This window comes from Bombina bombina, chromosome 8 (assembly GCF_027579735.1).
Source record: "Bombina bombina isolate aBomBom1 chromosome 8, aBomBom1.pri, whole genome shotgun sequence".
Classification (NCBI taxonomy): Eukaryota; Metazoa; Chordata; class Amphibia; order Anura; family Bombinatoridae; genus Bombina; species Bombina bombina.
This window is the reverse complement of record NC_069506.1, coordinates 313,767,700-313,782,060: the sequence shown is the minus strand read 5'-3', so window position 1 is coordinate 313,782,060 and position 14,361 is coordinate 313,767,700. Positions and strand designations below refer to the sequence as shown.

The window sequence follows — 14,361 nt, the reverse complement described above, 5'->3', positions numbered from 1 at the left end:
ACTGAAGTTGGGTTTTCTGATTGAACATAATTAGAATCAGTTGAAACTCCAAACTATTATACTGAGTTAGATGGTCAGAGAATTCTGAGAGAAGATAACACAGAGTTGCCTTTAGCCAATGTAACCACATCTGTATGGATATCGGAACTAGCAGTCTTGCCATGTCCTTATCTACCATATTAAAGGAACATTACATGCCTCTTGCTTTTGTGTAAATACTCCTGAGCTCAAAGAGTAAAATGCTACAAATTGCCTAAACCAGTTATATGACTGGCAGCACTTGTAGGATACAGAATTAGCTTTTTAGCCTTTTAGGGAGTGAGGGCAAAGCACAATTTTTACACAAGGAGGTGTTTAAATCTGTTGCTTAAGAAGGACAAGTAAAGAAATGCTCACTGCCTAACTCATCTGGTTTGGGAACACCCTAGGATCAGACCGTTTTGGGGGGAAAACTAGTGTACTGGTTGATCCAGGTTTGTGGAAAATCATTGACTTTAACATGTTGATAGCAGGGAAATAAATTGGGGAAAAACACAAATTTCTCAATACTAAAATCTTTTTGGTAAGGAAATTGATGCTCTTCCACTGGTTGTACACCAGACTACCATCAGTGAGGAACAATAAATACAGAGTAAATACATATTTTCTATATGTTTAATATGTTTGTTGTATGAAGGTTGTAAATTTGATTTGTTCCTTGTAAAGCAGACATTTACTTGAGACATTAGACCAGGTAACATTGTAAACCTATGGCAATGGACTGAGAGAATGAAGCATCTGTAGGGAATCATCAAACAGAGTATTCTATGTCTGTGTACCTGCAACCTGATGTCTGTAACCTGCAACCTGATGTCTGTAACCTTCAAACTGATGTCTGTAACCTGCAACCTGATGTCTGTAACCTGCAACCTGATGTCTGTAACCTGCAACCTGATGTCTGTAACCTGCAACCTGATGTCTGTAACCTGCAACCTGATGTCTGTAACCTGCAACCTGATGTCTGTAACCTGCAACCTGATGTCTGTGTACCTGCAACCTGATGTCTGTAACCTGCAACCTGATGTCTGTAACCTTCAAACTGATGTCTGTAACCTGCAACCTGATGTCTGTGTACCTGCAACCTGATGTCTGTAACCTGCAACCTGATGTCTGTAACCTGCAACCTGATGTCTGTAACCTGCAACCTGATGTCTGTAACCTGCAACCTGATGTCTGTAACCTGCAACCTGATGTCTGTAACCTTCAAACTGATGTCTGTAACCTGCAACCTGATGTCTGTGTACCTGCAACCTGATGTCTGTAACCTGCAACCTGATGTCTGTGTACATGCAACCTGATGTCTGTGTACCTGCAACCTGATGTCTGTGTACATGCAACCTGATGTCTGTGTACCTGCAACCTGATGTCTGTGTACCTGCAACCTGATGTCTGTGTACCTGCAACCTGATGTCTGTGTACATGCAACCTAATGTCTGTAACCTGCAACCTGATGTCTGTAACCTGCAACCTGATGTCTGTAACCTGCAACCTGATGTCTGTAACCTTCAAACTGATGTCTGTAACCTGCAACCTGATGTCTGTAACCTGCAAACTGATGTCTGTAACCTGCAAACTGATGTCTGTAACCTGCAACCTGATGTCTGTGTACCTGCAACCTGATGTCTGTGTACCTGCAACCTGATGTCTGTGTACCTGCAACCTGATGTCTGTAACCTGCAACCTGATGTCTGTGTACATGCAACCTGATGTCTGTGTACCTGCAACCTGATGTCTGTGTACATGCAACCTGATGTCTGTGTACCTGCAACCTGATGTCTGTGTACCTGCAACCTGATGTCTGTGTACCTGCAACCTGATGTCTGTGTACATGCAACCTAATGTCTGTAACCTGCAACCTGATGTCTGTAACCTGCAACCTGATGTCTGTAACCTGCAACCTGATGTCTGTAACCTTCAAACTGATGTCTGTAACCTGCAACCTGATGTCTGTAACCTGCAAACTGATGTCTGTAACCTGCAACCTGATGTCTGTAACCTGCAAACTGATGTCTGTAACCTGCAACCTGATGTCTGTGTACCTGCAACCTGATGTCTGTGTACCTGCAACCTGATGTCTGTGTACCTGCAACCTGATGTCTGTAACCTGCAACCTGATGTCTGTAACCTTCAAACTGATGTCTGTAACCTGCAACCTGATGTCTGTGTACCTGCAACCTGATGTCTGTAACCTGCAACCTGATGTCTGTGTACCTGCAACCTGATGTCTGTAACCTGCAACCTGATGTCTGTAACCTGCAACCTGATGTCTGTAACCTGCAACCTGATGTCTGTAACCTTCAAACTGATGTCTGTAACCTGCAACCTGATGTCTGTAACCTTCAAACTGATGTCTGTAACCTGCAACCTGATGTCTGTAACCTGCAACCTGATGTCTGTAACCTTCAAACTGATGTCTGTAACCTGCAACCTGATGTCTGTAACCTTCAAACTGATGTCTGTAACCTGCAACCTGATGTCTGTAACCTGCAACCTGATGTCTGTAACCTGCAACCTGATGTCTGTAACCTGCAACCTGATGTCTGTAACCTGCAACCTGATGTCTGTAACCTTCAAACTGATGTCTGTAACCTGCAACCTGATGTCTGTAACCTGCAACCTGATGTCTGTAACCTTCAAACTGATGTCTGTAACCTGCAACCTGATGTCTGTAACCTGCAACCTGATGTCTGTGTACCTGCAACCTGATGCCTGTGTACCTGCAACACAATGTCTGTGTACCTGCAAACTGATGTCTGTAACCTGCAACCTGATGTCTGTGTACCTGCAACCTGATGTCTGTAACCTGCAACCTGATGTCTGTAACCTGCAACCTGATGTCTGTGTACCTGCAACCTGATGCCTGTGTACCTGCAACACAATGTCTGTGTACCTGCAAACTGATGTCTGTAACCTGCAACCTGATGTCTGTGTACCTGCAACCTGATGTCTGTAACCTGCAACCTGATGTCTGTAACCTTCAAACTGATGTCTGTAACCTGCAACCTGATGTCTGTGTACCTGCAACCTGATGTCTGTAACCTGCAACCTGATGTCTGTGTACCTGCAACCTGATGTCTGTAACCTGCAACCTGATGTCTGTAACCTGCAACCTGATGTCTGTAACCTGCAACCTGATGTCTGTGTACCTGCAACCTGATGTCTGTGTACCTGCAACCTGATGTCTGTAACCTGCAAACTGATGTCTGTAACCTGCAACCTGATGTCTGTGTACCTGCAACCTGATGTCTGTGTACCTGCAACCTGATGTCTGTAACCTGCAACCTGATGTCTGTGTACCTGCAACCTGATGTCTGTGTACCTGCAACCTGATGTCTGTAACCTGCAAACTGATGTCTGTAACCTGCAACCTGATGTCTGTGTACCTGCAACCTGATGTCTGTAACCTGCAACCTGATGTCTGTGTACCTGCAACCTGATGTCTGTGTACCTGCAAACTGATGTCTGTAACATGCAACCTGATGTCTGTGTACCTGCAAACTGATGTCTGTAACCTGCAAACTGATGTCTGTAACCTGCAACCTGATGTCTGTAACCTGCAACCTGATGTCTGTAACCTTCAAACTGATGTCTGTAACCTGCAACCTGATGTCTGTAACCTGCAAACTGATGTCTGTAACCTGCAAACTGATGTCTGTAACCTGTAACCTGATGTCTGTAACCTGCAACCTGATGTCTGTAACCTGCAACCTGATGTCTGTAACCTGTAACCTGATGTCTGTAACCTGCAACCTGATGTCTGTAACCTGATGTCTGTGTACCTGCAACCTGATGTCTGTAACCTGCAACCTGATGTCTGTGTACATGCAACCTGATGTCTGTGTACCTGCAACCTGATGTCTGTGTACCTGCAACCTGATGTCTGTGTACCTGCAAACTGATGTCTGTGTACCTGCAACCTGATGTCTGTAACCTGCAACCTGATGTCTGTGTACATGCAACCTGATGTCTGTAACCTGCAAACTGATGTCTGTAACCTGCAACCTGATGTCTGTAACCTGCAACCTGATGTCTGTAACCTGTGACCTGATGTCTGTAACCTGCAACCTGATGTCTGTAACCTGCAACCTGATGTCTGTGTACCTGCAAACTGATGTCTGTAACATGCAACCTGATGTCTGTAACCTGCAAACTGATGTCTGTAACCTGCAACCTGATGTCTGTAACCTGCAACCTGATGTCTGTAACCTGTAACCTGATGTCTGTAACCTGCAACCTGATGTCTGTAACCTGCAAACTGATGTCTGTAACCTGCAAACTGATGTCTGTAACCTGCAACCTGATGTCTGTAACCTGCAACCTGATGTCTGTAACCTGTAACCTGATGTCTGTAACATGCAACCTGATGTCTGTAACCTGTAACCTGATGTCTGTAACCTGCAAACTGATGTCTGTAACCTGCAACCTGATGTCTGTGTACCTGCAACCTGATGTCTGTAACCTGCAACCTGATGTCTGTGTACCTGCAACCTGATGTCTGTGTACCTGCAAACTGATGTCTGTAACATGCAACCTGATGTCTGTAACCTGCAAACTGATGTCTGTAACCTGCAACCTGATGTCTGTAACCTGCAACCTGATGTCTGTAACCTGTAACCTGATGTCTGTAACCTGCAACCTGATGTCTGTAACCTGATGTCTGTGTACCTGCAACCTGATGTCTGTAACCTGCAACCTGATGTCTGTAACCTTCAAACTGATGTCTGTAACCTGCAACCTGATGTCTGTGTACCTGCAACCTGATGTCTGTAACCTGCAACCTGATGTCTGTAACCTGCAACCTGATGTCTGTGTACCTGCAACCTGATGTCTGTGTACCTGCAACCTGATGTCTGTAACCTGCAACCTGATGTCTGTGTACCTGCAACCTGATGTCTGTGTACCTGCAACCTGATGTCTGTAACCTGCAACCTGATGTCTGTAACCTTCAAACTGATGTCTGTAACCTGCAACCTGATGTCTGTGTACCTGCAACCTGATGTCTGTAACCTGCAACCTGATGTCTGTAACCTGCAACCTGATGTCTGTGTACCTGCAACCTGATGTCTGTGTACCTGCAACCTGATGTCTGTAACCTGCAACCTGATGTCTGTGTACCTGCAACCTGATGTCTGTAACCTGCAACCTGATGTCTGTAACCTGCAACCTGATGTCTGTGTACCTGCAACCTGATGTCTGTGTACCTGCAACCCGATGTCTGTGTACCTGCAACCTGATGTCTGTAACCTGCAAACTGATGTCTGTAACCTGCAAACTGATGTCTGTAACCTGTGACCTGATGTCTGTAACCTGCGACCTGATGTCTGTAACCTGCAACCTGATGTCTGTGTACCTGCAACCTGATGTCTGTAACCTGCAACCTGATGTCTGTAACCTGCAAACTGATGTCTGTAACCTGCAAACTGATGTCTGTAACCTGCAAACTGATGTCTGTAACCTGATGTCTGTAACCTGCAACCTGATGTCTGTAACCTGCAACCTGATGTCTGTAACCTTCAAACTGATGTCTGTAACCTGCAACCTGATGTCTGTAACCTGCAACCTGATGTCTGTAACCTGCAACCTGATGTCTGTAACCTTCAAACTGATGTCTGTAACCTGCAAACTGATGTCTGTAACCTGCAAACTGATGTCTGTAACCTGCAAACTGATGTCTGTAACCTGATGTCTGTAACCTGCAACCTGATGTCTGTAACCTGCAACCTGATGTCTGTAACCTTCAAACTGATGTCTGTAACCTGCAACCTGATGTCTGTAACCTGCAACCTGATGTCTGTAACCTGCAACCTGATGTCTGTAACCTTCAAACTGATGTCTGTAACCTGCAACCTGATGTCTGTGTACCTGCAACCTGATGGCTGTGTACCTGCAACCTGATGTCTGTAACCTGCAAACTGATGTCTGTAACCTGCAAACTGATGTCTGTAACCTGCAAACTGATGTCTGTAACCTGTAACCTGATGTCTGTAACCTACAACCTGATGTCTGTAACCTGCAACCTGATGTCTGTGTACCTGCAAACTGATGTCTGTGTACCTGCAAACTGATGTATGTAACTTGATGTCTGTGTACCTGCAAACTGATGTCTGTAACCTGATGTCTGTGTACCTGCAAACTGATATCTGTGTACCTGCAACCTGATGTCTGTAACCTGCAAACTGATGTCTGTGTACCTGCAAACTGATGTCTGTGTACCTGCAAAACAATGTCTGTGTACCTGCAACATGATGTCTGTGTACCTGCAAACTGATGTCTGTGTACCTGCAAACTGATGTCTGTAACCTGCAACCTGATGTCTGTGTACCTGCCACCTGATGTCTGTAACCTGCAACCTTATGTCTGTGTACCTGCAAACTGATGTCTGTAACCTGCAACCTGATGTCTGTATACCTGCAAACTGATGACTGTGTACCTGCAACCAGATGTCTGTAACCTGCAACATGATGTATGTGTACCTGGAAACTGATATCTGTAACCCGATGTCTGTATACCTACAAACTGATGTCTGTAACCTGATGTCTGTAACCTACAAACTGATGTCTGTGTCCCTGCAAACTGATGTCTGTAACTTGATGTCTGTGTACCTGTAAACTAATGTCTGCAACCTGATGTCTGTGTACCTGCAAACTGATGTCTGTGTACCTGCAAACTGATGTCTGTGTACCTGCAACATGATGTCTGTGTACCTGCAAACGGATGTCTGTAACTTGATGTCTGTGTACCTGCAACATGATGTCTGTGTACCTGCAAACTGATGCCTGTAACTTGATGTCTGTGTACCTGTAAACTAATGTCTGTAACATGATGTCAGTGTACCTGCAAACTGATGTCTGTGTACCTGCAAACTGATGTCTGCGTACCTGCAACATGATGTATGTGTACCTGCAAACTGATGTCTGTGTACCTGCAAACGGATGTCTGTGTACCTGCAAACTGATGTCTGTGTACCTGCAAACTGATGTCTGTGTACCTGGAAACTGATGTCTGTAACTTGATGTCTGTGTACCTGCAAACTGATGTCTGTAATCTGATGTCTGTGTACCTGCAAACTGATGTCTGTGTACCTGCAACACGATGTCTGTGTACCTGCAAACTGATGTCTGTGTATCTGCAAACTGATGTCTGTGTGCCTGCAACCTGATGTCTGTGTACCTGCAAACTGATGTCTGTGTACCTGCAACATGATGTCTGTGTACCTGCAAAATGATATCTGTAACTTGATGACTGTGTACCTGCAAACTGATGTCTGTAACCTGATATCTGTGTACCTGCAAACTGATGTCGGTGTACCTGCAACACGATATCTGTGTACCTGCAAACTGATGTCTGTGTATCTGCAACCTGATGTCTGTGTACCTGCAAACTGATGTCTGTGTACCTGCAAACTGATGTCTGTGTACCTGCAAACTGATGTCTGTGTACCTGCAAACTGATATCTGTAACTTGATGACTGTGTACCTGCAAACTGATGTCTGTAACCTGATATCTGTGTACCTGCAAACTGATGTCGGTGTACCTGCAACACGATGTCTGTGTACCTTTGCCATGATGTCTGTGTACCTGCAAACGGATGTCTGTGTACCTGCAAACTGATGTCTGTGTACCTGCAAACTGATGTCTGTAACCTGCAACCTGATGTCTGTGCACCTGCCACCTGATGTCTGTAACTTGCAACCTGATGTCTGTGCACCTGCAACCTGATGTCTGTGTACCTGCAACACGATGTCTGTGTACCTGCAAACTGATGTCTGTGTGCCTGCAAACTGATGTCTGTGTGCCTGTAACCTGATGTCTGTGTACCTGCAAACTGATGTCTGTGTACCTGCAAACTGATGTCTGTAACTTGATGACTGTGTACCTGCAAACTGATGTCTGTAACTTGATGACTGTGTACATGCAAACTGATGTCTGTAACCTGATATCTGTGTACCTGCAAACTGATGTTGGTGTACCTGCAACACAATGTCTGTGTACCTGCAACATGATGTCTGTGTACCTGCAAACTGATGTCTGTGTACCTGCAAACTGATGTCTGTAACCTGCAACCTGATGTCTGTGCACCTGCCACCTGATGTCTGTAACCTGCAACCTGATGTCTGTGCACCTGCAACCTGATGCCTGTGTACCTGCAACACAATGTCTGTGTACCTGCAAACTGATGTCTGTAACCTGCAACCTGATGTCTGTAACCTGCAACATGATGTATGTGTACCTGCAAACTGATATCTGTAACCTGATGTCTGTATACCTGCAAACTGATGTCTGTATACCTGATGTCTGTGTACCTGTAACCTGATGTCTGTGACCTGCAAACTGATGTCTGTAACCTGCAAACTGATGTCTAGTACCTGGAAACTGATGTCTGTAACTTGATGTCTGTGTACCTGCAAACTGATGTCTGTAATCTGATGTCTGTGTACCTGCAAACTGATGTCTGTGTACCTGCAACACGATGTCTGTGTACCTGCAAACTGATGTCTGTGTATCTGCAAACTGATGTCTGTGTGCCTGCAACCTGATGTCTGTGTACCTGCAAACTGATGTCTGTGTACCTGCAAACTGATATCTGTAACTTGATGACTGTGTACCTGCAAACTGATGTCTGTAACCTGATATCTGTGTACCTGCAAACTGATGTCGGTGTACCTGCAACACGATATCTGTGTACCTGCAAACTGATGTCTGTGTACCTGCAACCTGATGTCTGTGTACCTGCAAACTGATATCTGTAACTTGATGACTGTGTACCTGCAAACTGATGTCTGTAACCTGATATCTGTGTACCTGCAAACTGATGTCGGTGTACCTGCAACACGATGTCTGTGTACCTTTACCATGATGTCTGTGTACCTGCAAACGGATGTCTGTGTACCTGCAAACTGATGTCTGTGTACCTGCAAACTGATGTCTGTGTACCTGCAAACTGATGTCTGTAACCTGCAACCTGATGTCTGTGCACCTGCAACCTGATGCCTGTGTACCTGCAACACAATGTCTGTGTACCTGCAAACTGATGTCTGTAACCTGCAACCTGATGTCTGTAACCTGCAACATGATGTATGTGTACCTGCAAACTGATATCTGTAACCTGATGTCTGTATACCTGCAAACTGATGTCTGTATACCTGATGTCTGTGTACCTGTAACCTGATGTCTGTGACCTGCAACCTGATGTCTGTAACCTCCAAACTGATGTTTCTAACCTGCAAACTGATGTCTGTAACCTGCAACCTGGTCTGTAACCTCCAAACTGATGTCTGTAACGTGCAACCTGATGTCTGTGTACCTGCAACCTGATGTCTGTAACCTGCAAGTCAGTCAGACATATGAGTTGTACTCACTGGGACTTCGGGAATTTGCAGCTCATGGTTTTTATAATCCACAGTGCCAACAGACTGGGTCCCCACAAAAATCTGAAAATAAAATGTATTTATTTTAATAGTTGCAACTAAGGTAAACAGCGTGACAGGTATGTCATCTCGATTGCGTAGCATTAATCTTTCTTCAATTTACATAAACTCACCTGAGCTCTATCGCGAACATTCCCCTTGGAGTCGAATTTTCCACCTCCATATATGATTGACTCATATAAAGTATAACCGTAGGACTGGCCATTCCCATTATTCACTGGGAGGTTTTCCATATTTACAGGGTCCTCTGACTTTAACGGCTGTGGAAACAGCAAATAAACCCTGATACTGTAATATACAATATTTAATTATGTGTAGTAAAAAAAGCATTTGCACTATACTTTCAGTATACAGTATAAGGGACAGTAAAGTCAAAATTAAACTTAAATTGACTGGTTAGGGCATGAAATTCTAAACAGCTTTCAAATTTACTTCTATTATCAATTTTGCCTTATTCTTTGATATCCTTTTTTAAAGAGTGATCCTAGGTGAGCTCAGGAGTGTGCACGTCTTTAGCCACCTGGCAGCTGTGCTTGCAACATTGTTTATTGTAGTATTATACAGTGTTGCTAATATTGCTGCCATAGAATGCTAAAGACATGTGGATGCTCCTAAGCTCATATTAGCCTACCTAGATATACTCTTTAAGGATGCCAGGAGAACAAAGCAAATAGGAAAAAAAAAGTGAATTGGAAAGTCGTTTAAAACTGCATGCACTATCTGAATCATGAACATTTAGTTTTGACTTTACTGTCCCTTTGCTATATTACCCACTCTATTGACTGATTTAGAGCTCTCCCCTGTTAGCCTCAGCAAGATGAGTAGATAATGGAAAACTAGGTTACAACATTGCACATCTATCGCTTCATTGATAATAAAACTATGCATAAATAAAAAGAGAGAAGCGCTCAACCTGGGAACGAACAATAGCATAATAGCTTGTTCAAAGGCTAGTTACCACCCAAGAAGCAGCCTCTTTTGGTCAACATGTGCCTTTCACAGAGAAGAACTTTCCTGAAGCATATCAGTCTGATCCTGACTTCAGAGTACAGTCCAGCCCCAAAATACCAGGCAATCCCCCTCTGAACAAGAGAAACAGCAAAACCCCAGACATACGTTTCGGCCTATTGTGGGCCTCGTCAGTGAGGTGCAGCCATATCCCTCTAGGCACACTGAGCAACGGGTCCACGTCTGGATTCCCACATCACACTTAGGGAGACTTCCCTAAGTGTCATAACTTGCATAAATAAAAAGAGAGAAGCGCTCAACCTGGGAACAAACAATAGCATAATAGCTTGTTCTAAGGATAGTTACCACCCAAGAAGCAGCCTCTTTTTGCTCAACATGTGCCTTTCACAGAGAAGAACTTTCCTGAAGCGTATCAGTCTGATCCTGACTTCACAGTACAGTCCAGCCCCGAAATACCAGGCAATCCCTCTCTGAACAAGAGAAACAGCAAAACCCCAGACATACGTTTCTGCCTATTGTGGGCCTCGTCAGTGAGGTGCAGCCATATCCCTCTAGGCACACTGAGCAACAGGTCCACGTCTGGATTCCCGCATCACACTTAGGGAGACTTCCCCAAGTGTCATAATTTGCATAAATAAAAAGAGAGAAGCGCTCAACCTGGCAACGAACAATAGCATAATAGCTTGTTCTATGGCTAGTTACCACCCAAGAAGCAGCCTCTTTTTGCTCAACATGTTTAAAGAATACAGTCAACAGCTAACATAAGGGTCAATCACAATAGTTCCAATATCAGCTACCTAGAGTTTTGTTCAATATTGGAAGCACGTATTTCAGATTATCACAATCCAAAATTGATTCTGGATTTAGGGATAGTGCTTTCATAAACATGATTTCAAAAGGATTCCGCTCCTTTGTGACCAGGCTTTTAAACAGGTTCACGCCTTTGTGACCGGGAATTCAATAATGTAGTTACAAAAACTGAAAACAACACAGTTAGAAAGCCTGATCCTGTTTAAAAGCCAGATCGCAAAAGCTCAATCCCGTTTGAAAGCCCAGTTATAAAGACGCAATCCTGTTTAAAAGACCATTTGAAAGCACGGTCACAAAGGCGCAGTCCTGTTTGAAAGACTTGTGACAAAGGTGCAATCCTGTTTTAAAGACTGGTTACAAAGGCACAATCCCATTTGAAAAAACTATTACAAAAGCGCAATCCTGTTTAAAAACTCGGTCACAAAGGCGCAATACCATTTGAAAGCCTCTTCACAAAGGTGAAATACCGTTTGAAAGCCTGGTCACAAAGGCACAATCCTGTTTGAAAGACTGGTCATAAAGGCACAATACCATTTGAAAGACCCATCACAAAGGCGCAATCTTGTTTGAAAGCCCGGTCACAAAGGTGCAATACCGTTTGAAAGCCTGGTCACAAAGGCACAATCCCATTTGAAAGATCCATCACAAAGGTGCAATGCCATTTAAAACCCCGGTCACAAAGGTGCAATCCCGTTTGAAAGACTGGTCAGAAAGGCTCAATCCTGTTTGAAAGCCCAGTCACCAAGGAGCAATCCAATTTGAAAGACCTGTCACAAAGGTGCAATCTGGTTTGAAAGACTGGTCACAAAGACGCAATCCCGTTTAAAAGACCAATCACAAAGGAACAATCCCATTTAAAAGACCTGTCAGAAAGATGCAATCTCATTTGAAAGCCCGGTCAAAAAGGCGCAATCCTGTTTGAAAGATCCATCACAAATGTGCAATCCTGTTTGAAAGACTGGTCAGAAAGGCTTAATCCCGTTTTAAAACCCGGTCACAAAGGTGCAATCCCGTTTGAAAGCCTGATCACAAAGGCACAATCCTGTTTGAAAGTCCGATCACAAAGGTACAATCCTGTTTGAAATTCAGTCACAAAGGCACAATCCTGTTTTAAAGCCTGGTCATATTAGTAGTAGTTTCAAACAAAGTTTGGAAAACAGCACACTTTTCTTCTCTGGGGCACAGAATGACAGACTTGCCAGATCCTCTTATCCAGATAATAACATAATTATTCCAGCCTCCAACTTGGCAAAAAAAGACCTTTTTTTGGTTACATTGGTCCAAAGAAACAGATACGTTTCAGGCCTTTGCTAGGCTCTTAGTCATGTATCATATAATACATGACTAAGGGCCTAGCAAAGGTCTGAAACGTTGTATCTGTTTCTTTGGACCCAATGTAACCAATAAATGTCTTTTTTTGCCAAGTTGGAGGCTAGAAAAATTATGTTATTATCTGAAAGCCTGGTCACAAAGGTGCAATCCCGTTTGAAAGCCCAGTCACAAAGGCGCAATCCTGTTTAAAAGATATGTCACAAAGGCCCAATCCCGCTTGAAAGCACGGTCACAAAAGTGCACTCCTGTTTGAAAGCTCTGTCACAAAGGTGCAACCCCACTTGAAAGACCGGTCACAAAGGCACTATCCTGTTTGAAAGTCCGATCACAAAGTTACAATCCTGTTTGAAAGCCTGGTCACAAAGGAGCAATCCCATTTGAAAGTCTGGTCACAAAGGCACAATCCCGTTTGAAAGCCTGGTCACAAAGGCCCAATCCTGTTTGAAAGCCCGGTCACAAAGTTGCAAACCTGTTTAAAAGATCCGTCACAAAGACGCAATCCTGCTTGAAAGCACGGTCACAAAAGCGCAATTGTGTTTGAAAGCCCGGTTACAAAGGCCCAATCCCATTTGAAAGCCTGGTCAGAAAGGAGCAATCCCATTTGAAAGACCCATCACAAAGGTGCAATCCTGTTTGAAAGCCCTGTCACAAATATGCAATCCTGTTTGAAAGCCCAATCACAAAGGTGCAATCCTGTTTGAAAGCCCGGTCACAAAGGTGCAATCCTGTTTGACAGCCCAATCACAAAAGTGCAATCCTGTTTGAAAGCCCAATCACAAAAGCGCAATCCTGTTTAAAAGATCGGCCACAAAGGTGCAATCCCATTTGAAAGCCCGGTCACAAAGGCACAATTCCATTTGAAAGCCTGGTCACAAAGGCGCAATCCCATTTGAAAGCCTGGTCACAAAGGCACAATCCCATTTGAAAGCCTGGTCACAAAGGCGCAATCCCATTTGAAAGCCCGGTCACAAAGGCACAATCCCATTTGAAAGCCTGGCCATAAAGGCGCAATCCCATTTGAAAGCCCAATCACAAAGGCACAATCCTGTTTGAAAGATCTGCCACAAAGGCACAATCCTGTTTGAAAGCCCAATCACACAGGCGCAATCCCGTTTGAAAGATCGGCCACAAAGGCACAATCCCGTTTGAAAGCCCAAGCACAAAAGCGCAATACTGTTTAAAAGATCGGCCACAAAGGTGCAATCCCATTTGAAAGCCCGGTCACAAAGGCACAATTCCATTTGAAAGCCTTGTCACAAAGGCGCAATCCCATTTGAAAGCCCGGTCACAAAGGCACAATCCCATTTGAAAGCCTGGTCACAAAGGCGCAATCCCATTTGAAATCCCGGTCACAAAGGCACAATCCCATTTGAAAGCCTGGTCATAAAGGCGCAATCCCATTTGAAAGCCCAATCACAAAGGCACAATCCTGTTTGAAAGATCTGCCACAAAGGCACAATCCCGTTTGAAAGCCCAATCACACAGGCGCAATCCCGTTTGAAAGATCGGCCACAAAGGCACAATCCCGTTTGAAAGCCCGGTCACAAAGGTACAATCCTATTTAAAAGCCCGGTCACAAAGGTACAATCCCATTTGAAAGCCCGATCACAAAGGCGCAATCCCATTTAAAAGAGAGGTTATGAAGATGCCAGTACTGAAAGTGCCAATCACAAGTGTAAATTAAAAACAAACATTTACAGAAAGCATTTGCTAAATGTAATTTCTAGATGTTGGAGACCTGATGTCTTAATCTTTTCCTGAAGATCATTTATTCGTTTATCAA

General features: G+C 44.1%; 1 protein-coding gene across 1 annotated transcript in view; it reads right to left on the bottom strand.

Moving 5' to 3' along the window:
- GLB1L2 (galactosidase beta 1 like 2) overlaps positions 1-14,361 on the bottom strand; it is a 272,576-nt gene that overhangs the window by 11,284 nt on the left and 246,931 nt on the right. The window contains exons 13-14 of the mRNA XM_053691520.1: positions 9,581-9,727; positions 9,399-9,470 (exon numbers count right to left, since the gene is read on the bottom strand). Of these exons, the coding sequence (XP_053547495.1) occupies positions 9,399-9,470; positions 9,581-9,727 (219 nt within the window). The remainder of the gene's footprint in view (positions 1-9,398; positions 9,471-9,580; positions 9,728-14,361) is intronic.